We start from the raw sequence: 23,740 nt of genomic DNA, 5'->3' as shown, positions 1-23,740 counted from the left end.
GCTCCAAGTTAAATAAACTGCCTATTCCAGGCTAAAACTTATTGAGTACTATTTGTTTGCTCTGAGCAAATGTTTTGTCCTTTATCCAGTCTTGCCCTCCCCCATTTATATACCTCCATTTCCATGAGCCCCTACAAATATCCATATGTAAGTTAACCCTATACATCCATCTCCCTGTAGGTGTGCAGGTACAGTTCAGCGGTACAAGTGGAGAGTATATGCCTATTATGTGTGAGGATGAGTGCTCAATACTCAACACCAGTAAAAACTATTTAGTACTTTATTCACCATTGATGTATCATTTTAAAAGTGAGAAACAGCTGTTCTCAACCCCCAAACATTGGGCTTAATATGGTTAAAGGAGTTGTGGCTTGGTCTTAATAAGATTTAAAGATTACTCGTATATCAACTGGTAGGAAGCATGGCTCAAGTGCCTCCTATTTCAAACACCAATACTACCCTAAGGAAGAAAAAATCATGTAAGTGGTATTTTTCCTCTTCTAAACTCTGTTAATTTACTGTCTTTTATCTCAGATTCCACTTTTTTTTTGTTTTTGGTAATAATAAGGTATAGATGAATGACTTACAGAGACTGGCTTGTGACTCAACATACTAATGAAGGCAGCTCCAAAGTGGCAGAAATTTTCTACTAGGATTATTCTCTGCCTGTTTAATTTTATGAATTCTGAGATTTATAGAGGTAGTTGATTAAATTTCTAAAGAAGCAGTGAAGCATTTGTAAAGAAGTTCTGTGTCACATCCCCAAACCCACAACGGGACTTGTATATAGGAAATTCTAAAGCATTCTGAGCAGTTGCAAAGTAGGAAAAACAAAACCACCAAAATAAAATTAAAACTATACCTGTATGTAGTAAACTAGTCAGTGTATTAAAAATAGATATCATTTTCTAACTGTTTTAGAAAATTCGGTATGTTTTTTGCATTACAACTGATTGAAAGTATTGTTCATCTATTCTAAAACTCATGCTAGCCACTTAAGATGAGGTCGAGGAATGAAGTTTGAGGCTAGCCCAGACAGCAAGTCAGAGACTCACATCTTCCAAATAACCAGCAAAAAGCCAGGTAGGAAACACAACTCAAGTAGTAGAGTGCCAGTAAAACAAGCACAAGACCCCCAGTTCAAATACCACAGTACCATTGAAACACTCACCACAATACTTTTAACCACCAAACTCCATTTGTCATAAACGGTAATGAGGAAAGCTGTGACAAAGTGTTCCCACATTTATTTGCATGAAGCATATTACTTATGAAAGAATTGATTTCAAGGATCTTAAGTGCTGAATCCTCATCTAAAACTTTATTTTCTTGAGCTCAACAGAACATACACAGATCCATGTAAAGAACAGTCATATTAAGCAAGTTCACATCTAACCTGCTAAACTTTAGTCCAGAAACAAATAAGCATAAATGGTTAGTAACCAGGTGATCTGATTTTCTTTTTGAGTAGTTCTTTGTGAAATCTGGTAGAAACAAGGTGGCAAAGAACCAGCGGAACAAATGTTTAACCTTTTCCTAACCTAAGTTAGCCACTGAAGAGTCATTTCATCACAGTCAGCTCTTTAGGTTCCTGCATGCTTCCTTTTCTGTGAAAAAAAAGATCTTACATCATCCCTTATTGCAAATGCAAGATGCTGGATGAACATTTTCTACAAATGCCTTAACTTAATCCAACTTTGAGTAATGAATGAGTAGACAACATTTGGATATTCATCTCACCATGCAAGGGCTTCTGGCAAGGTACCTTTAATGTGTCTGCAATCATTAGACGTAATCATTTTGGCACCGTAAGTTAGGTGTGTAGCACAACACATCAAATACCAGTTCATTCCAACCAGTATTTATCCAAATAGAAAAGCTGAACAAAAACATAGCTCTGATAAGGGCTGCACTCACAAACAAGTTGTTAATATCTTTCCCTCATCAAAAGCTCCAGTCAAGATTGTTTGGTTCATGATAAAAAACAGGATCTGAAAGATAATAAAATGTTTCACTTCTTATCACTATATTTATTGTCTTAAACTTGTCAAATTAATTCAAACTAGTATTTGAATTACCAAATCATCACTATGTTACTGTTCAGCAACTCTGTTCAAACATCAATACTACATTCTTAAAAACAAAACAAAAACAAAGCAGCTGAATCAAATGCTACCAATCTGCATTTAAGAAGCCCTATCTTCATCCTTTCAAGACTGCCATTCTGCTTCAGTAATTGAGTTTGTCACATTTTATTTCAACAGATAAAGCACTCTGCTGAGAATATAAAAAGTTATAAAAAGGCAATCATAAAAGATTAAATATTGGTAGGCATGTCAGCTTTCTTTTAATAAGAACAAAAATAGTCATTGTTATCTATTTAAATAAGCATCTCTTGTTATACAGTATTCCAGTTATTGAAAAAGGGTCCTTAAAAATCCCAACTGCCTACATGTTTAAACCCTACCCCTCTATCCCATAATACACAACTGAGGAGTCATTTAATGTGCAAATTGGCAAAACAAATGTGGAGAAGGGATTTCTTGAAGTGTCATTATGTGCCCAATCAATTCTGTTTATTTTTTTATAGTATCAACTTCCAAAAGGTAAAATAACGAAAGAAAGTCTTAAAAATACACAAAACAGACTTTCATCTTTGCATTCCTTCCCAAACACAAAAAGTTATGTACAGCGTATTTAATAATATGCAATATGCAAAAGCTATGTGTTGCTGTTAACAACATCTATGAACATCTGTACCCACCCACCCTCCTTATTCACAAGTGTACCTATGCTAACTAAACACAATTACATCACTAAGCCTGTTAGTTTAAGAGGGTCTTAAATTTGTTAAAACTGGAAAATCTTTGTGTAAGGGCTCCACTCATTTGACTCAACATTATAGACTTCCACTGTATTCAGAAATTCATTGCCATCAAATCCTCCCACTGCATAAATAGTGTTCCCCACAGTTGCAATCCCAGCATTGCTCCTGGGTGACGTCATATTTCCCATCATCTTCCATTCGTTCCTAGTTGGATCGTACATCTCTACACAACTAATGGCATGAGAGCCATCAAAGCCACCACCTACAAATAGTTTTCCTAAAAGAGAAAGAGAATAGTTTACATAGAAATGCCTGTTCATTCTGTCAAAAAAATCTTCCTGAATTCCTATGCAAGTTCTTTTTAGAAGGGGATAAAAAAGGAGTGACATAGATAAAAATTCATTCCTCAAGAGAACTTACAAGGGGACAGAAGCCATGAGAGGCACAAAGTTGAACAACTCATTCCCAGCTCTTAGGTTGGCAAATTAGATAGCATTATACAATGAAGCTGTGTAAAGTGCTCTACAAAAACTGAAAATCTAGAGCTTTCCATCAGCATAAAAATTTTGGAAGAGATGTTTCTAGGAACAGTTATGACTGTACATGCAAATCTGGGCACTAGTGGCTCAAATCTGTAATACTAGCTACTCAGGATCATGGTTTGAGGCAGCCCAAGCAACAAAGTCCATGAGACTCTTATCTCTAAATTAACCACCAAAAAGCTGGAGGTAGAGTTGTGGCTCAAGTGGTAGAGTTTCAGCCTTGAGCAAAAAAGCTAATGGACAACTCCAAGGTCCTGAGTTCAGGCACCAGCACAAAACTATAAATAATTTCAATATTAAATTACATCTTAACAAATGTTAGCAGCACAAAATGCTCTGTAGCTTGGAAAAATTATTACTGATTCTCAAATTCATTACTTTACCTAACTTGGATCCAAACCTGTACAACATACTAACAAGGCTCACAGAAAGTCGAAGGCTTGTTGCCAATAGCTGCTCATACTGTCTATACACATGAGCCTATTAAGATTTGGGTTTAAGGATGCTAACTACATGATGACAATTACATAGATATTTAAAACAGCAATAAAATTGATATGAAAAGAAAGCTCTGTCTACATAAAACAGTTTAATGTGGTAAGACATTTAAAGTAATCTACAAAGGTTTTATTTCCAATTCATGTTGAAAAATGGACTTGTATTTGCAAGGCTTGGACATCATTTTTTTTACAGCTACCACAGAAAGGGAAGAAGCTTAAAACATTTGGGGTTTGGTTTATGGGAAAAAGTGATTTGGAACTTCATTAAGTACCAAAAGAGGTGATTGTATTTAAGCTATGTATTCAGTCTGATTAGTCGGGGAAAGCAGCAACATAAAACCCCACCAGACTTCTACAAGACAAGTCTTCAGCCCCCGCTGCCTCAGAGATAGCTGCTTCAGAATTCTAAATTAGATAAGAGTTTAACTTCTATCATTTTCATCACCTTGGAATTTGGAAACAAATCCTTGCTACTTTTTATTCCTCCAAATCCACTCACCATCAAGAACAGCTACTCCAGCTCCTCTCCTGGCCACATTCATGGGAGCAATTAGAGTCCAGGTGTTATTCTCGGGATTGTAACGCTCTACTGTGTTCAGACAATTCCAAGACTCTGCACCTCCAATGATGTACAAATACCCACCAAGCTCACAAACTGCAGACTGGTGTCTACCTATAAAACCAAACCAAACCAAGAAGATTACCAATTCTATTGAACCTGTGTCAAGCCACACACACACACTATTTCACAAATCTTTACTTACGAATGTTAAGAGGAGCACAGCTTGTCCAGGATTTTGTTACAGGATCAAAAACATCACAATTTTTCAGTCCTTTCTGACCATATGGATCAGAGCCACCAATGATGTATAATTTCCCATCAAGAGCACACACTCCTATGTAAACATAATATATATATATATATATATATGGCTGTACATTAATAACTTACTGTATTTCAATATTGGCTATCTCAGAAGGAAAGTATTATTTACCTGCATTACAACGGTTAGTTCTCAATTCTGGAACAGGGGTCCAGTCATCAATGTTTGGATCATACGTCTCTCCACAACTCAAGTCATCTGAGTGGCCATTCGATCCACCCACCACATAGAGTTGGCCCTATGCCAAAATGAAAGGTGAGAATTCCTGCCAAGCCGAAGTATGGGGAAACAAAGCTAAATATAGACTGTTGTGGCAACATAATATGCTTACCATGAGTACAGCCATCTGAAATCGGGCTCTTGGTGTTCTCATAGGAGCAAGAAAGGACCAGTGATCTGTACGTGGATCATAGCATTCAACTGTTCGAAGACATTCCTCTCTGTTATAGCCACCTGTTCAAAGAACCAGGAAGACTTATTTCTAAAATAATGAATTGGCTAAAGGTTTCTGGAACCCAGGTTAGCCTTGAATTTATGATCCTCCTCCATACTTACCCAGAATGGCCCAAGTAATAGGTACAAATAAAGTATTTAAAACAAAAACAAACACTTTAAGAACCCATTGGTTGATATATTTTTTTTTTTGTTTGTTTTTTTGGCCAGTCCTGGGCCTTGGACTCAGGGCCTGAGTACTGTCCCTGGCTTCATTTTTGCTCAAGGCTAGCACTCTGCCACTTGAGTCACAGCGCCACTTCTGGCCGTTTTCTGTATATGTGGTGCTGGGGAATCGAACCCAGGGCCTCATGTATACGAGGCGAGCTCTCGCGCCACTAGGCCATATCCCCAGCCCCCCATTGGTTGATATTTTAAAGGCTCACAAAAGTAGCCCTGTTAGTATGAGCAAGTTGTTATTCTTGGCATAAAAATTTACTCATGTTCTATATAGTTTAAAAAAAAATTACAAACAGGCTAGCTTCGTGAGGTTTATTTAGTGGTGTCCTTATTTCGGTTCTCTTGAAATGCCATGGAAGTCTATTAAGTATATTAAGCCCTCAAATTTGCATGCCACAAGCAAGCAAGAATGTCCATGTATAGGTTTATCCACTTACATGCTTCTGATAAATTACCATGCTTCTGTACTCACCTGCTGCTATGAGTTTGCCATTCATCTCTGCCGTCCCCAGCCCAGATCGTGCATACTGCATGGGAGACATGGGCTTTTCTATTAGCTCATCTGGTTGCATCTCAAAGCTTAAACTCTTGGTTAGTTTTGGAGTACTTGTTGGTGAGCTCTGCGGGCTATTTCGTCCATGAAGGAATATGACACAGAATATACCATCCAGCACAGCCAGGCACAAGTAAGTGTTACCTGCAAACACAAGAGTTGCATGTTTATGATGCAATTATAATTACTTTTGATTGCGCTATGTTTCTGGATTTGGACTATATAGATTCCAGTTCCCTGATTGGGATATTTTACTACTGTTTCCAAATCGAATTGATTCTGAAGTTTTCCTTAGTCAATTTAAAAGTATTAAAATTGACTAGGCTCCCTAAGAATAAACTGAAAACTGAGTTGGCCAATGTCCTATACTTACTTGAAGTCTTCTCTGAAGCAACGATTTTCCACTCATGCTTAGGGCTTTGTACTGTAGCATTTGGAGAAGAGAGACATCCAGTGGAACTGCTACTTATCTGCTTATGGCCATTCTCACGTGGCGGCTTTTTCTGCAAAATCAAAAGGTAGCTACAGAAACCTAGCCAAAGACCATACCTGGTGTACCTTTGTTCCTGAGCTAGTCCATGACACTGCCAAGCACTTGAGTAACTTCCACCTAAACAGGACACCGATGGCACACTAAATTTAACACAACAAGCACTTTCCAGTTGACGTTATTACGGGCACAATTCCAGCTCCAGATAATAAAAACAGCACCTACACAACTAGTTAGGAAACACTCAGTTTAAACGATCCAAAAAGGTCAAGTCTCAGAAGGTATCTCAATATAGGTATGAGGAAGAAGAAAAATACCATCTATAATTCACATAAGATCAAATATATAATCTTCCAAAAAGTATCACAAATTTATAAAGGCACAAGTTACCTGAGAAAACACATTTCACTATCACACTGAACTGTCAAACCTAACTAAAGGCTACCATATGCATTGGTATCCTTTATACAGAGCCACTGAAGTGAGCACACAGTCTCAATCTTTTATAAGAAAATGTGGTCATCACAAGAGGCACTGAAGTGTTAGTTCTTTGGGGCTATCTCATATGTGTAACAGAGTTGTGCTCTAGACATAAGTACATTCACACAATTAAGAAATGAAATACTACTACAAGAACCAAATATTCACAAAGTTGGGAGTATCTAGCAAGAGTAACACACAAATGATTCTGAGAGAACTACCATAAAGTTCCTCATGTATGAGTTTACTTTCACAGCTTTCTCCCCAGTTTGAGTCCTTGTTGCTTCCGAGGACTTTGATCCTATGGAACTGGAGGATTGGTCACAACTACCATGAGATTTAACTGCCAAACTAACTGGTGCCACTTTAGTAATTATCTGTCCAGCCCACTTAATCCGTCGACCCCAGGGGCTAAACCACATGGAGAAGCATAATTCCTATTGGAAAATTCCGTTGCTAATGGAAAGAAAAGCAAATAATAGAACTAATATAATAGTTATAATATATTATGATCTCAGCACTCAGCAGGCTGAAGGCAGGAGGAGGATGAGCTTAGGCTAAACCCTGTCTTCAAATCTGGACCATTTGGTAAGTAGTTAACAGAATGCAGGCACTCCTTTGAGCAAAGGCAGAGAACATGCCATATTGTTGGCTGGCATTGATTTACATGTACACGTGTAGGTATTATCATCACTGCTTTTAATCCAGAGAAGATGTCTAAGAAGTTACCCAATAAAACAGCTAAAATTAAGGTTAGGTATTCTGAGAATAAAGCTTCTCATTTTATACAATGCAGTAGAAAACCACTGAGGACTAAAGTTAGTGATATCAAGCTGCATCTGAGGTGTGACAAGGTATGTGAATCTCTCACCTCACCTAACTTGGAGAAGAAGTATGCTCCAAATAGAGAATACTCACAGTAAAAGGTCTGATTGCAGTAAAATTACTGTAACGGATAAGGAAAAATGAAAGGGAAGACTAGCATTATAAAACAGGCTCAGGATAAAATGCTATCTGTGGTTTATTTTCTATGGCCTTTCAGACGACTTCTTTCAGATTTTCTTTGCCCACATTAGGTAGCTTCGATTAGATTCTAATCCTGCTCCTACCTTTCTATGACTCTGTCTCAACCTTCTTTCCTTCCTCTACTCCAGAATCCTATTATGTGGCTCTTCATCCTGTGTACCTTACCATCTCTACTCAGGGCACTACATGTCAGCAAGTCACACAAGTCAGGATCGCACTCATGCTCGATTCCTCCTCAAACCTCCTAAATTATACGGAGGCCTATGAACTCAACCTCTATTTATATGTGATTAAAGACATACACTGTACACAGTCTTTTCTCCTAATACATTTCTCCATCCTTTCATCCTTGATCAATTTTTTCATTAAAAAACAAAACAAAACCTCAGCTACTGCTTACAGCATCTACAAACCAGTTTCACGGCTTTACCTACCCTTAATCTTAGCTATACAAATAAATGTGTTCAGTGCAAAAATTTTGGCAAGTTGAAAAACAAATCAGCGCAATCTCACAGTTCAGAGACTGCCACCTAAATACATTTTGCTTAAACTGGGATTCAGGAATTTTGGACAGAAATATGCTGACTTGTTCTATCTCCCCACTACTGGACTATTGAAACTAAATTCTATCTACCTGTTACTACCCTCCCATATCTAAATTATTCCTGTTACCTCAGGATAAAGCTAACCCACCCAGGTTGCAAGTGGCCCTTTCTCACTCAGGACCTCCAACCTTGAGGGAAACAACTTTGCCCAGACAATCTTTCCATCTTTTTTTATCTTAAAGAGGGAAATACAGTAATTATGGAGTAATTAACTCATACAATCATGTATCAAATGCCAAATAAGAACAAATTAGCATTTTAACACTTCATTAATCTTACAACGTTTTGGGGCATGGGGAGGTCAGTCCCGGAGCTTGAACTCAGGACTTAGGTGCAGTCCCTGAGATTTTTTTGCTCAAGGTTAGGACTCTTATCACTTTGAGCCACTGCTCCAATTGTGGCTTTTTCGTAATTTATTGGAGAAAAAAGCTTGACCGGCTTACCTGCCTTGGCTGGATTTGAACATCTTGGTTCATAGCTAGGTTTACAGATGCTAGATACCTGTGCCCAGCTTCATAGAATTTATAAAAAGAACTCTGACCTAAAATGAGTGGTCTTTGCAATGTAACTCACACCTCTAAATCCTCTTCTGTGGATTCCAGCTATTTTTACTATACTACACCTTCTCCTTTAGGGTACTTAAAGGCATAAGATTTGCTTGCAAGAGTATTATTTATCCACTCTGATAAAGTCTTGCCAGCAAAAATTCATCATTTTTTTTGTGGCATTATTAGATTTAAAAACTGGGATTTGATGCTTAGTAGGTAAACAATTGTTTGAGCCATCTCTTCATCTTTCTTGTTTTTGTTTTTCAAGAGGTCCAAGCTGGTCCGGACCCCTATCCTATTTATGCTTTGTGCTGTATCTGTGACAAGCACACACTACCGTTTTTTTATTGGGGGGGGGGACAGCAGGGAATGTGCGGGGCGGTCTTTGAACCTTATTTAGCCTAAGCTGGCTTTGAAAAATGGAATTTTCCTGTCAGTCTTCTGTAGCTGGGATGTCTCCTGTACATTTTTGTGTCCTCATGCTAAACATCATGGCTTGACACTTAACTCTGCATTTAATCCTTTTTCTGTTAACTTAAAATGTCATAGTTAACAGAGAAAATACCTTAAATATTCAAAATGTAACACAAAATTCTCAACTAATTCAACCCCCAAAGTTCTTTAGAAAATATTCAAACACTAGCATCACAGGACACCAGAGTGTTTTTAACAAACTACACAGGTTACAAGCAACTCTCATTTACCTAAGTTAGCCTTATGCTTTCTAAGCAAGTACTCTACCTACCACTTGAGCCATGCCAACAGCCCACTTTATGTAACGCATTTTTCAGGTAGGGTTTTAAGGTATTTTCTGACAGGATCCTCTCCAGGCCAGCCTCCAACTGCAAACTTCTACCCACACCTCCTACATAGCAGGAATTTGCAGATGTGAACAATCACACCAAGCTTGTTGGCTGAGATAGGGTCACACTATTTTTCCTGGGCTGTCCTCAAACCACCATCCTCCATTATCTGTTGCCTGAGTAGCTGGGATTACAGACAAGTACCACCATGATCACCTCACTTTCTAATTAAAAACACACACATACACACACAAACCCTTTACATTTACGTTATAGCTTATTCTACACTAGTATAATGCTGACCTAAAAGGCCAAGAAAATATATTATTTTCTGATCACTTTTATAAATTTCAAGCATAGGCAAAGAAATCTACTAAAACCTAGTTGGGAAAATGGCTTCCTTAGGGCAGTATAAAAATGATGTATAAGGGGGGTAAAGCGCAAACTTATAAGACACTATAAATCTTAAAAAAAAAAAAAATATCGGCAGGGTTTACACACTGGTTAGTTCCTGATTTGGAGGCTGGCAATGTGGTTCAATGGTAGGCCCTAGATACAATGTCAAACAACAGGAAAAAAAAAAAGTATATTTTTCCATAAGCTGAAGTTGTTAGCTTATGTTTTCTAATAATGGTTGATAATGTTTGAGCTCAATCAACTCAATCAGCAAAGTGGAACTATGTCTTAATTCATTTTGCTCACGACAAACCTAGATCACATTGTAACATATGATCTACAACTTCTGAGTTGATAATGCTGTAGAAATACTATAAGCTGTGTTAACAGGTCTCTAGTGTCTGTCTTAGCTATACCATTTCTAATTTCAAATGAAAGCCCACTAATGACAGAGCCTGATTGCTTCCGCAGTCATCAAGTGTGTGTGTTTTTTTTTTTCATCACAGGGAAGGCATGCTGTTGCAACTGCTTTTCATCATCTAGCCCAAATGATAATTTCTCCATTGTTTCATCTCACTATTGTTATTCTTACTATGTAAATTCTACTTTATGAGAAAAAAACCTAAATGGGGTTTTCTAGTTTGCAGAGTTAACTTCTGGTCATATGGCAAAAATGCTAGTTAACTCTGAAGTATTATTTTCTCCCCCAAAAATGCTTCTGTCCAGTTATACCAATGAAATCTGTCCACTTTCCTTTATTAAAGGAAAATTTAAGTATGCTGTAAAGTTCTCTAGTCAAGTTTTAACCTGAGGTTACCTCAGACTGTGCAATGTGTACCTGCACAAACTGAATGTGGTCATCATCACTGCCAAACACCTCAGCCTGTCCATCTAGAAGGTTCCCATCAAGCAGCTTGTGATCAGCTGAGTAGTACAAGGTTTGAACCTGCAAAACAGCAACAGAACACCCATGTGGCTACTGTCACCATGGCTACTCCACTAGAACGCAGATACACAACCGCCTCAAGGTAACCTCCAGTGTGCTGCTTAAGCTTCTTGACATCTTACTCTGGCAGGATCCCAAAGTAAAGAAAAATACATATCATGGTGGTAAAAATTAAAAAAGCAAAAACAAAAAAAACCCAAAATCGAACACACAATCTTCTAAGACTGGCTGAAGACTCCTTGGGCTTGATTGGCTTGAAAGAAATCTTCACTGTTTTTACAGCTTCTATTGTATAACATTAAAAAAAAAAAGAAAGAAAAAGCACTAGTAACAACAGAAATTCGTAAAGAATATACATATTTACAATAAAATACTGAATCATTTACACCTTTGAAAATAAAAGTATGACTTGCATCAACATATTTCTTTCCTGTAGGTAATGTCAAGTTAAATAAATTCTAGTGTAAGCCTTCAAGCAAGTTTGTCTTTTATGACAGATGCAAATACATAGTTAATGCATCTGATTTTCAAGTGGGAAATGACAGAAATGAAAGATGGATGGTGTTTGTCCTCTTTCAGAAGGATGTTATGGACTGAGTCTTATGGACTGAGCAGACTGGCAAGCCTTCAGTGATTCTGAAAGGCTAATGCAGAAAGACCAACCAATGCTGCTCCACCTGTGTATGTTAATTCCCACTATTTCTCCACCACTTCTGGTTTTCTTGTATAGGTTTAAAAAGTGAAGTGACTGATTGACTAAACGAATGAACAACACCAGTGAGAAACACACAGCTTTAAAGACAAGAATCCTGTAAAGGAGTAAACACCATTAAATCATCATCGTTCTCTGCCCACAGCGGACTTTTCTTAGGAGAACTGGGGCAGGACTGCTGCTTCTTTACGTGTCAATACACTTGAGGTTTCTTCTTGTTTCTTCAGTCTTGGGTATCCTAGTTTTGTTAATAAACCTATGGGGAGATAAACCAATGGGGAGGAACAACCATTAGAAGCTTTACCTACTTGTCAAACTTAAAGCAAAATCCTGTGAAGAAAAATTAAGAATCTACAGAAATTTCAGTACCACCTCCCATTTCTAAAGCAAATTACATGCTATTTTCAAGAAAGTTAACAGCACATAATAAGCAAAGAAATAAAAAAAGAAGAGCAAAAGACCAAACTGAACAGTTCAATCAGCTCACCTGGACACCCCCCCTGTTTCTCAGCTTAGGGGTACCTATAGCAAAATTTAAATTCTTTAGGGTCATGGTTATAAAATAAAGTGAAAGGGAATCCTTCATGTCACAACAAAATAGCTTTTAAAAATTGTTAGATCCCATTTACTCTAAAACTAACCTCCTCCATCAGCTCCTCCAGACTGTCTCCATTCTCCCAGATGCTACGCTGCACCCAGTTGATTACCTTTGTGTACAATTTGCCATTGCTGGGCAGGCAAACGTTATCTTCAAGCATCACCTCCAGCTAGTATAGGAAAAAGCAGTGAAACATGTTATCAGTATTGAAACTAGTTCTTAGACTAATCCTCTACTTCATGATTAAGTTTGATTCCATAAATTTGCTGTAATTTACAAGGACACCAATAACCCAAGATAAAAAACAGGCTAATTTCACCATATTATTTTCATAAACATAGTTTACTTACTTAAAGCATGGAAAAAGTTTCTGTACCCTGAACTAGGTAATAAAATCTGTTTATATGTACAGTCCTTACCTTTAGACGTGGAAGCTTAAGAAATTCCTCTTCTTCTGAAATTTGTAACAAATGCTCCTGAATGTATGCATCAACCTTATTCAAAAGACGGGAGTCTCCCATACAACTTGCAAAATTTCGGTAAGAGATACAGCTGGTAACATCCATTCTAGATAGTAAATAATCACCACAAACCTTGCAAAAGAAGTAAATAACATATTATTTAACAAGAATTTAATATTCAATATGTTAATATACACAAAAATTTAGATTTGGACCAAAACTCACTGTCAGGGAACTAGAGGCATTTTTCAAGAGATACAGTACCAATAAATAACCTGTAAGCCCTGTAGAAAATGACAGGTTTGCTGGCCCTTTTTCCAATGCCTCATTCATATGTGCATTCCTTCACTGGTAGTACTAGTGTCTAAATTATTCTTTAGGCTTGTAAGACCATACTGTCTGTCATACCACTCACTATAATAAGAAAACAGCCAGACACATATAAATAAATGAATGTGTCTACTCAGTTTGCAAAAAAAAAAAAAAAAAAAAAAAGATAGGTGGCTGTAGCCTGCAGTTTACAGCCTTCTTGTGTTTGAGAAGTAAACATTTTTTTTGCCTTTCTTTTATTAAGCACTTGTCATAGGCATTAAGTTCTACTCATAGTTTTGGTTGTTTTGTTGTTTTTTTTTCCTGGTCCTGGGCCTTGAACTCTAAGCATGGGGACTGTCCCTAAGCATCTTTTGTTCAAGGCTAGAAGCACTGTACCACTTGAGCCACAGCCCCACTTCTGGCCTTTTCTGTTTGTGTGGTACTGAGGAATCAAACCTGGGGGTTTCATGCATGCTGGGCAAACACTCTACCATTAAACTACATTCCCAGCCCCTAGACACAGTATTTTGAAAAGAGGAACCAAAAGAAGAAGAAAACAAAAAACTGAAGGCTTAAGTTATATGATTAGCTCCTGGAAAACAGAGTAATAAAATTCATACCAGCAGACTCCACAAATGTAACAATTCAACTCCTTAACAGGTTTCACTAGCACAGCTCTGGGTGGACCCCTAATATTTTGAAAATGTGCTCAGCCAGAATGGCATGCTCACATCCATCCACCTGTGCAGGGCCATACTTCCCATTGTTTATTGTTAGTAACCATATGATTGTAATATAATTATGATAATTTAGTGTATATTACACAAAAAATAAATGCATTTACTGTAGTCTACAAGTATTTTTGTATAACTGGATTTCCTAATATGTTTGTCACCCCACTGAAAAATGCATTGTTTAAAAAGTGCTGGTGCCAGTGGCTCACATCTGAAAATCCTACTTATTCAGGGGGCTGAGACCTAGAGTACTGTGGTTCAAAGCCAGCCAAAGGAGAAAAAGAGAGACTTCATCTCTAACTAATCAGCAAAATACTGTACTAGAGGCATGGATCATGTGGTAGATCCAGCTGTGAGCAAAAAGGCTGAGCATATGTTAGGGCTTGAGTTCAAGCCCTGCTTGGCTTAATCATCAATAAAATGAAGATGGGAAGGAACTGGACTGGGAATATGACCTAGTGGTAGAGTGCTTGCCTCGTATACAAGAAGCCATGGGTTCGGTTCCTCAGCACCACATACATGGAAAATGCCAGAAGTGGCACTGTGGCTCAAGTGGTAGAGTGCTAGCCTTGAGCAAAAAGAAGCCAGGGACAGTGCTCAGGCCCTGAGTTCAAGCTCCACGACTGGTAACAAAACAAAACAAAGAGAAGGAACTGGGACTGACATAGTCACTACAACATAGAAAACTGTCTGAAGAGCACTCCATTAGCCCAAATTATCTTTCTAAGAGGAGTATGATTTTGACTTTAGTTACTAAAGCCAAACAATTAGAACAATATACTTAAGGGTTTGTTTGTTGGAGGTGGATGGGCATTTTCAAATTCTTGGGAGTAACAAAATGTTTCATGAAATTTCTGAACTATGATCATATAAAACTCCCAAGTAACAAGAACTCTTTTGTAATTCTTCTGATATTCTACCTGCTTCACGCGGTCCATCTTCAGTTTTTTTGCTGCAGAATAAACATCTTTCACTAATTCCTTATCAGCTTTTAACCTGTTTTAAAAAAAAAAGTAAGGCCTTCAAACACGATATTTAACTTAAAAAAATTCCTAGAGACTTGATATTTCCTGATATTTTGTAATTACAGTTTATAGTACTTACTGAGCAGTATACGCATAATTCAACAAGATTTCAACAGCTTCTGGATTGAGATCATCAAATTTAACATGAGAAATTCCATGAGGATCACTATCGCTATTAAAGATTTCAAATAAATAGGGACTGCAGCAAGCCAGCACTGCTCTGTGTGCCAACATCTCATGGCCACAGACCTGCAATTACCAAAAATGCACATTTTAAGTACTATGGATGATAGACTTCTTTTTTCTACCATTACTATACCCAGTGTCCTTAATTTACTTGTATTTCTAACTAGAGTATTCTTTTAAAATTTCATTTTATTAAATGTCTATGAGGAACAAACAAATCCAGGACCTATGTTTGGTTTTTAGTAACTGATATACTTAGTAACAAAAGATCAGTTCTCTAAGTTCTCAATTAAGCCATAATACCTGAAGTCGAACATCACAGAACTGGCCACTTTTCCTCAGGGCATTTAACTTGGCAACAGAAGACTCAATGAAGTTTTCATCTTCAAACATCAAGTATCCATTGGGAATCATTTTTCCTTATAAATTGGCTAAATAGAAGAAAGAGAGCTAGGTTATTTCACTTGCAAATGATAAATATTTTAAATTGTATTTGACAAGCTGGATATGTAACTTAAGGGATAAACTGCACTTGCATAGCAAGCCTAAGGCCCTAAGTTCAAACATAAGTACTGCCAAAAAATAAGAAATACAAATTAAAAAGAAAGAGTAATACAGTACTTTTACTGTGTAATTCTCTCTTGTGGACAGCACATAAACTTTTCAAAAATCACAAAACCCTGATTGAAAGATAAAAGCCTACTCTGAAATTCCATACTCTGATCCTAAGACTTACCTCAATAACTTCCATTCTGAAAGAGGGAAACTAAAACTCTATCCTACCTAATACAACAAATAACCTGAGAAGCCTTTGAGGAAAATTTCCTTGGATTTCGGCTGCTGTCATCCCTTTACTCACAAACGAGAAAACTAGGTTATCTCAGTCCTATACTTTTTAGACTCCTTGAACAGTCTATTTTGATTCTTTCTCCAAATGTATAATCTCCTTTTCAATGTGGAAAATTATCTACTTCTTCCTACCTTGCTTAAAACAGATACATTCAAAGTTTCCTAAGTCTTGAAATTGCATCTACCAAATACCATTTGAAAGAGTAATGAAGATCTAAAAAGATGAATTTTATCTTCTTGTCTAAGTGTCACCTATTCTAAACAACTGATTTCCTAAGATATAACAGAAACTAATGTTTTACAAAATTTTTTTAAAATTCACTTTAAAAACATATGGTTTTACACAAATACACCATGTATGAGATGGGAATAGTGACACAAATCTATAATCCCAGTGCCTAGGAGGTTGTAGGATAGAGTTGAAGGCCAGACTGATCATATAAAAAAGGGGAAAAAAGAGGGAGGGGGAACAACCCATGTAGAAGGCTTCAGTTTGAAGCAACTTAAAAGTCAAAATAGTGACCAGGTGCTGGTGGCTCACATCTGTAATCATAGCTACGTAGGAGCTGAGATCTGACAATATGGGTCAAAGCCAGACTTGGCAAAAAAAAAAAAAATCTGAGACTCTTATCTCCAGTAAATTACCCCACCCCCTACCAAGCCGAAAGTAGAGCTGTGGCTCAAGTGGTAGAGTACTAGCCGTAAGCAAAAAAAAAAAAAAAAAAAAAACAAAACTAAAACAAAAACCAAAACAAAACAAACTCATGGGCAGTGCCCAGACCTAGAGCTCAAAACCCAAGAGCATGTGCACTTGCACACACACACACACACACACACACACACACACGTCAAAATAAATTTACAGAAAGGAATATCATAAAAATTCTATCTTAGGTAGGGAACACAAAGGCACAATGCCTGTGATCATATAAAAGAAGCTGAGATCTGAGGCTCATGCTTCAAAGGCAATGCAGACAGAAAAGTCCCTGAAACTGTTAATTCCAACTAACCACCAAAAAGCTGTAAATGGAGCTGTGGCTCAAGTGATCTTAAGAAAAAAGAACAAAAGGCTCAGGGACAGTACACAGGTCCTGAATACAAGCCCAAGGACCGGCACCAAAAAAAAAAAAAAAAAGGAAAAAAGATTACAGATGTCTGCCTTAAAAAAAAGAAAAGGTTAAAAAACTGTATCTTAAATACTACAACAAGGAACATTCATTCATTCACTTACCTTCTTATTTGTGAGAAATGATTACTGGGAACTAAAATATTGATCCAAAGACAAAGGAGTGTTGAAATGAAGCACTTCGTCAAGGTATGAAGATAGGTGGCTGGAGTAAAAGTTGTTGTGTCTTAAGCTCTAATGGTGGTTCCAAAACTATCAGGCTTGAAAATGATGTAATCAAGTCCTTAAAAGCTATAGACACGAATTTCTTCTGTGATAATCATGCATCATAATCTACAACAATGACAGATTTAAGTTAGATATTCAGAACAACCAAAGTCTGCCACTAATCAAGATAGAACAGATCATGCAAACAATGTTTAAGAGACTTTGAGGCAACTGGCAAAAATATTCACACCACATAAAATAACAGAAATAGAATTACACACAAACACTTTTCACTTTCAGCTACTCAGGCACTTTATAAAATAAATCCTCCCCAAGGAAAAATTTAAAATAAATCCTCTCTGATGAATGAATTATCATTTAAAATGGGGTGTACAAGACTGCTAAAGAGTTAAGGAGTATACAAACATTGGTTAACTCATCTTTCTTTACTATTAAATTACAATTTATGTACAAACATGAGATGTCCATTTTTAGGACCCAGCAAACAACCGTTAAGTGCTAATCCCAAGCATGGAAACAGTTACAAACCACATATTCTCTTCTCAAAGTGTGCTCTACACATCCTAGTCTCAGTACCTTTATTCTACCTCCAAAGCCTTTAATCCAACCTCTGCCACAGAGCCTTTGCCAAATCCCACACAGCAGGAAGTAGTTTTTTATCCATCCTCCTCACACAGAAACCTAAGAAAGGTTATGTCTAATTTTACAGCTTGTGTGTTGTATGTTCTGCTCCTATGTATCTGCTTATCTTTTCTCCATTCAATCTCAATACCTTACCCTCCACAATTAGGTAAAAATTTGAATTTAATCTTCACAGGGAATAATACATTTTTAAGATATAAAATGTATTGTTCATAAATGTTAGCTCACATCTGTAATCCTAGCTACTCAGGAGGCTGAGATCTGAGGACTGTAGTTCAAAGCCAGCTTAGGCAGGAAAGTCTGTAACACTCTGTTATCGCCAATTTATTACCAGAAAATAGAACTGGAGCTGTGTGTGGGCTCAAAGTGGTAAAGCACTAGCCTTCAGCAAATAAAGCCCAGGGAGACTGCCTAGGGCCTGAGTTCAAGCCCCCCACCTCAAAAGAATAATATGTTGAAATAAATGAGAGAAAAAGGAAATTATTAAAATCTGTTCTTTGTGTCATTATTTCTCATATGCAGTAATAAAATACCAAAAGAACGATTCTGTTACAAATTAAAACTTCAAGGAAATATCAGCTCTCCTACCTGTTCTTTCCCATTTTCACATCATCAATTATTAATGTCAAATGTATATGGTACTTATTTTACTGTCCTTCTTCCCCAAGTTCTGGGGATTGATCCCAGAATCTTACATGCTACACCTCAGCCCAGTACTTATTACATCACCTACTTCAGAGAACTAAGAAACAAACTGTGTGAAATGTGCACTTTTAAAAATGGACATCTTAAAATTACCAAGACTTTCTGTACACATCAATCCAACTCATAATTCTAAGTCCACCAATTATTTCAAAAGGTATGATTTCTTGCCTCAGGGCTACTAAAGGCAGTCTAGTAATGAACCTATTTTGTAAGATCTAAGATGGTAAACAATCTGTGAGAGCAGGAACCCATATTCTCAAGCTAGCTTCTCCATAACAGGTTTCATTTTAAGGAAGTAAGTTAAAACTTACTCCTTCCTCAAAACTATCACACCACGTTACATAATGCTGACTTTTACTGCTTTACATTTCTCAGCTTTCTTACCAATCCAGTCTTAATAAAACAAATGCTCTCCAAATGCACACAAACCTATCTTCACACAGAGAACACCACTACCCTTTCAAACAGGGTGTCAAACCACTGGCATAACCGGCAACTGACCTCAGCTTTATAAGCTACTCCTAGGGAGAAGGGAGAGGAAAAACTCCACACAAACTATTTTGATATGACTTAAATACATCCTTTAAAAATCTGAAATACAATATGAATTTATAAATACTTAAAACTTAATTTTACCTAGTATTTGGAAACTTGTAATCTACCCTAAAAAATGGCACCTATTATTAATAAATTGAATGTTCTACCCTGTTTATTTTCTAAGAAAATGATGGCTAAAATTGCTATAATCCCTTAGAAGACTTAAGACTTTTAGAGCAATTTAGGGCATATAAATTTGTAGAACATCTCTATGTATTTTGTACTTGGTTCTTTCTATATCAAAATCTTAGTATGAGCCTTAACTTTTTAATATATGAAAATACAACCTTACATGATTTTAAAATCCAAAGTCTAGATGACATTTATATTAATATAAACTTACTTTCAAAAGTTCATTCACGGGCTGGGAATATGGCCTAGAGGCAAGAGAGCCTGCCTCGTACACATGAAGCCCTGGGTTCAATTCCCCAGTACCACATATATGGAAAACGTCCAGAAGTGGCGCTGTGGCTCAAGTGGCAGAGTGCTAGCCTTGAGCAAAAGGAAGCCAGGGACAGTGCTCAGGCCCTGAGTCCAAGGCCCAGGACTGGCAAAAAAAAAAAAAAAAAAAAAAAAAGTTCATTCACTTTCATCAAGGTACTCTTGGGCAAATCAAGATTTCTAAACTACATCCCAATTTCACATTTCTTCTTTGGTCAAGCACAGAAACTACAGTAATTTTTTTTTTTTTTTAATAATAGAGAAACTTGTTTTCTTTGAAAAAATACCCAAATCCCAAGTAACCTCAAGGTCATATAAAAACATGAAAGGTACACCGCTTAGTATTTAAACTACACTTTAAACAAATCCACTTTTAAAATGAAAACAATTCAATTCAAATAGAATATTCTGATAAATATATTTCAGTTCCTTAGTAGGACTACCCAAAGACATTAAAAAAAAAAAGACTCAAATGAGGAAACTGCTTTTAAGATTCAGAACTTCCCCAGTTACTACACACAGCCCAGCTGAAGTAAAACTTAACAAAAGGTCTTAAAAGAGATGATGGGGAAAAAAAGTGGTAAGGCATACCATGGCCTTCCCCTAAATTCTTCTCTGGCCTTTAGTAAGGTAAAAGTGATGGCTCATCAGTCTTTAAAACCACTTTAAAACCCGAAGTTTTAGCTTCCTAATGTCACCTCAAAAACCACCATTACCATCCATCTATATCAAAACTTTCCAAACTCACCTATTCCACACTGTTAAACTCATAGTTTAGGAATTCTTTCATTTCAACACTCTAACACATGTGTCACCAAACATTGGTCAGACACAAACTGGAGTGGAATGTTTATAACACAATGTAGTAAATCAATTTGACCCTTGAACATTGCACCTAACAAAGCTTAGAAGGCAGATAAAGCAAACAGTGAAGAAAACAGCAAAAGGGAAAAGGAAGACAGACAGCACAAACATTCCAGTAACAGCAGCTATTTGGGTTTCAATAGACTGTGGACAGCAGGATGCAAATGGTAAATAGTGGGAGAGGAAGTAAGAATAATTCCAAGATTTAAACAATGGTAAGTATGGGAAGGTGAAGGACTTAAAAAGTTGGGGGATGCCCTGGGAGAACTGGTAAAATATGGACAGAAGACAATTAAGGCAGTGAAAACTTAAGACATTTTTGCTTAGAAGTAGCATCAATACCAAAAATGAATGGGTAACTTTAAAACACAATCACTTAGTTTGAAGCACTGAGAAAAATAAGGAAACAAAGAGGGGGGGCTCGTTGGACATCTAGGTTACATCAAGAGGTTATGAATATTGATTGATCTATGCACAGGTTTAGAAATATCTACAAGGTACTAACTGACATCACTCTTATTCCTAATACTTCTGTGTATAGCCTGTAGCAAACACAAGGTGGGAGATTCCTCAACTTCAGAATTCCAACTATGATTGTTAAGCATTTCAGTTCAGAATCAGTGTTTATTAAGGCCTTTCCCTGATAGGAAACTGGGGAATTAAATGATATTAATTTAAAACTAATGCCTGAAATGTTTTGTCTTGGGGAGGGGGAAAATCAGAAAAACGAATCTGAGGACTACACATTAATATCCATTAACTTACTAGAGATTTCACCTATTAGGAAAATACAGAGAAAAAATGCTATTACAGGTTTCCATCGATGAACACAGCTTACCTCGTTACCCAACTGTATAGGTTTGGTAAGCAGCCTGGTATTAGTTTCAATCCAACTCTATAAAAATAGTGTTTCCATTATGTCCAGGTTTAAAATTATAATTGTTCCTACAATACTTTTTAAAACAAAAGTTTCCGCACAATTCAACCTAAAACTATTATCACTATTTTTCCTAAAGCAACGCTTAGTGCTAGGATCAAAAGCAAATAGGTCCGTGGTAATGTAGTCGGCTGCATTTGTTTAGCAACACTTTCAGGGTTATCATTTATGACTGAACAAGAGACCACAACACCCAAAGATTTAACAAAAAACTTCATGTTGTTACAATAACACTCATCATTGCCAACACAGTAGAAACAAAAAAAGCGCCTTTTAAGCTCATCTGATTTCTTCTGGTTGGAAATGCCAGCTGTCTCAGACCACCTATTACATATTGGGAGGAAAGTGCACGTATTTCCCAAGTATCTGCGGTTCTAATTCGTTTACGATCGTACTTCATGAAGTCTTGATATTGCCCGAGGTCTTTTTCTCAAGATTTTACAAAGATCCTTTTCCAAAAGCAAATTAGTACAATAGCATATTTCCCCACTCATTTTTTGGGGGTGGGGGGCGATGGTGGTGGTAGTGTGTGTGTGCGTGTGTGTGTGTAGTGTGGCCAGCAGCCTTGAGTGGCCGGCGTCACCGCAACCCACCCAGGCCTCGCTGGCGCCCAGAGCCCGCACACCCCCGCCCGCGATTGGCCGGCCCCGCAGTCATTCAGCGGCGACACGTCAGGCCAGCCGCTCCCTAGCTCCTCCCGCCTTCTCCCCGCGCTTGGCAAGAAAAGCGGGCAACGTGGAGCGGGAACAAAGGACCCCGCGGCCCACGGCGGTCGGGGACCCGGTGCCACCTCTGCCGCAGGCCCCGGGGACCCACGCGGGCCCCGGCCGATTCCCCGCCCACACGCGCTGGCCCCAGCAGGTCTCTCCGGGAAGCGCCCGGATCCCCCGCAAGGTCCATTCCTCTCGGCCAACCCCGAGATTCCCGCGCCCTCCTTCCGGAGGGTCCCCCTTCCCCCGCCCCCGGCGCCTTCCCACGTCGTCAGGATCCCTGTTCCCAAGACCCCTTCTGGCGGAGCCGACCTCTCCATCTCAGCACCTTACCACCGAGGCCTCGGCTCCGCGCAGGGTTCCGAGACGCCACCGCTCAGTCCCCGGACGGACAACGCGACCTAGCAACCACCGCCGCGCCGGGAACGCGAGGCGGCCCTGCGGCGCCGGCGGCCCGGGGCGTCCTCCCCGGAGACGCGTACGCCGCTCCGCGCCTCCCGCCCTCTTTCCCGCCGCCAGCGCCGTTCCCGCATCTGCACTTCCAGCCGCGCCTTCTTCGCTCCGGCACAGTCCACAGGTCCAGCGCGAATTACCTGGTTCATCTCTGAAGAGATGGAAAAATTCATCTCTGGGGCTTCGACGGGGTGCAGGAGGAAGCGAGCGGGAACTGGCCCAGCGGAAAGCTCCCGGAGGCGGCGGCGGGGGGGGGCAGCGACCGAGTGCAGGGACTCACGACCAGTCCACGGAGGCTGCGGCGCCACGGGGGGAGGACTCGCTTGGTCACCCGCACGGCCGTGCGGAAGCAGCAGGCAGAGACTGCGCCCAGCACTGATAGAGAGAGCCTCCCGACCTCCACGCGCGTCCCGGAGACACTGCCGCCGGTCTGCGCCGCACCCACCACGCACGTCACCACGTGCGCCGCCAACGCCTCCCGGGCGGCTTCCGCCTCCGACCAATCCGCGAATCACAGGCGAGCTCCGGAAAGATCCCACTCAAAGCCCCGCCCCCTGCGCGGGCCCGCCCACATCCCGTCCCGCCCTCCTCCTAGGTCCGCTGGCGCTCCCCCCTCCACCGCGCAAGTAGGTCAGCGCAAGGTGATCCTGCCGCGCAAGACGGCTCTGCGTCCCACCGCGTCCGCGCCGTCCTGCCCTGGTCACGCAGTCGCCTCCTCTCTCGACCTGCACCCTTGCCTCCGTCTTTTCGGGCTGTCCCGGAACTAGTTCTCTCTGGTCGCCTTCACCTGTTTCTCTTTACCTGGAGGCACAATAGCTGAAGGGTTCGGACGTGGGTGATGGGATTTCTCGGGGTCAGAGTGGCTTCTACAGCCGCCCTAGACCGGAC

General features: G+C 39.1%; 1 protein-coding gene across 3 annotated transcripts; it reads right to left on the bottom strand.

Moving 5' to 3' along the window:
• Positions 1-1,231: 1,231 nt before the first annotated feature.
• On the bottom strand, positions 1,232-23,292 carry LOC125360117 (influenza virus NS1A binding protein). Of its 3 annotated transcripts, XM_048358135.1 has the most exons (15): positions 22,993-23,287; positions 17,381-17,608; positions 15,604-15,731; positions 15,194-15,363; positions 15,010-15,085; positions 13,002-13,175; positions 12,626-12,751; positions 11,165-11,272; positions 6,352-6,481; positions 5,898-6,122; positions 5,085-5,206; positions 4,865-4,991; positions 4,634-4,765; positions 4,369-4,542; positions 1,232-3,104 (listed from the first exon to the last, which is right to left on the bottom strand). In XM_048358135.1, the coding sequence occupies exons 3-15, from the start codon at positions 15,712-15,714 to the stop codon at positions 2,851-2,853; spliced, it is 1,929 nt and encodes a 642-aa protein (XP_048214092.1). In that variant the 5' UTR covers positions 15,715-15,731; positions 17,381-17,608; positions 22,993-23,287; the 3' UTR covers positions 1,232-2,850. The 3 variants fall into 3 exon arrangements, with proteins under 3 accessions (XP_048214092.1, XP_048214093.1, XP_048214094.1); XM_048358136.1 differs by lacking the exons at positions 12,626-12,751; positions 13,002-13,175; positions 15,010-15,085; ... (2 more) ...; positions 17,381-17,608; positions 22,993-23,287 and adding an exon at positions 12,100-12,228; XM_048358137.1 differs by lacking the exons at positions 1,232-3,104; positions 4,369-4,542; positions 4,634-4,765; ... (3 more) ...; positions 6,352-6,481; positions 11,165-11,272 and adding an exon at positions 12,100-12,240 and having other exon boundaries at positions 22,993-23,292.
• Between the last annotated feature and the right edge of the window lie 448 nt (positions 23,293-23,740).

The sequence above is a fragment of the Perognathus longimembris genome, chromosome 11 (assembly GCF_023159225.1).
Source record: "Perognathus longimembris pacificus isolate PPM17 chromosome 11, ASM2315922v1, whole genome shotgun sequence".
Lineage (NCBI taxonomy): Eukaryota > Metazoa > Chordata > Mammalia > Rodentia > Heteromyidae > Perognathus > Perognathus longimembris.
Note: the sequence above shows the minus strand (reverse complement) of the source record. Positions and strands in the feature narration are given on the sequence as shown.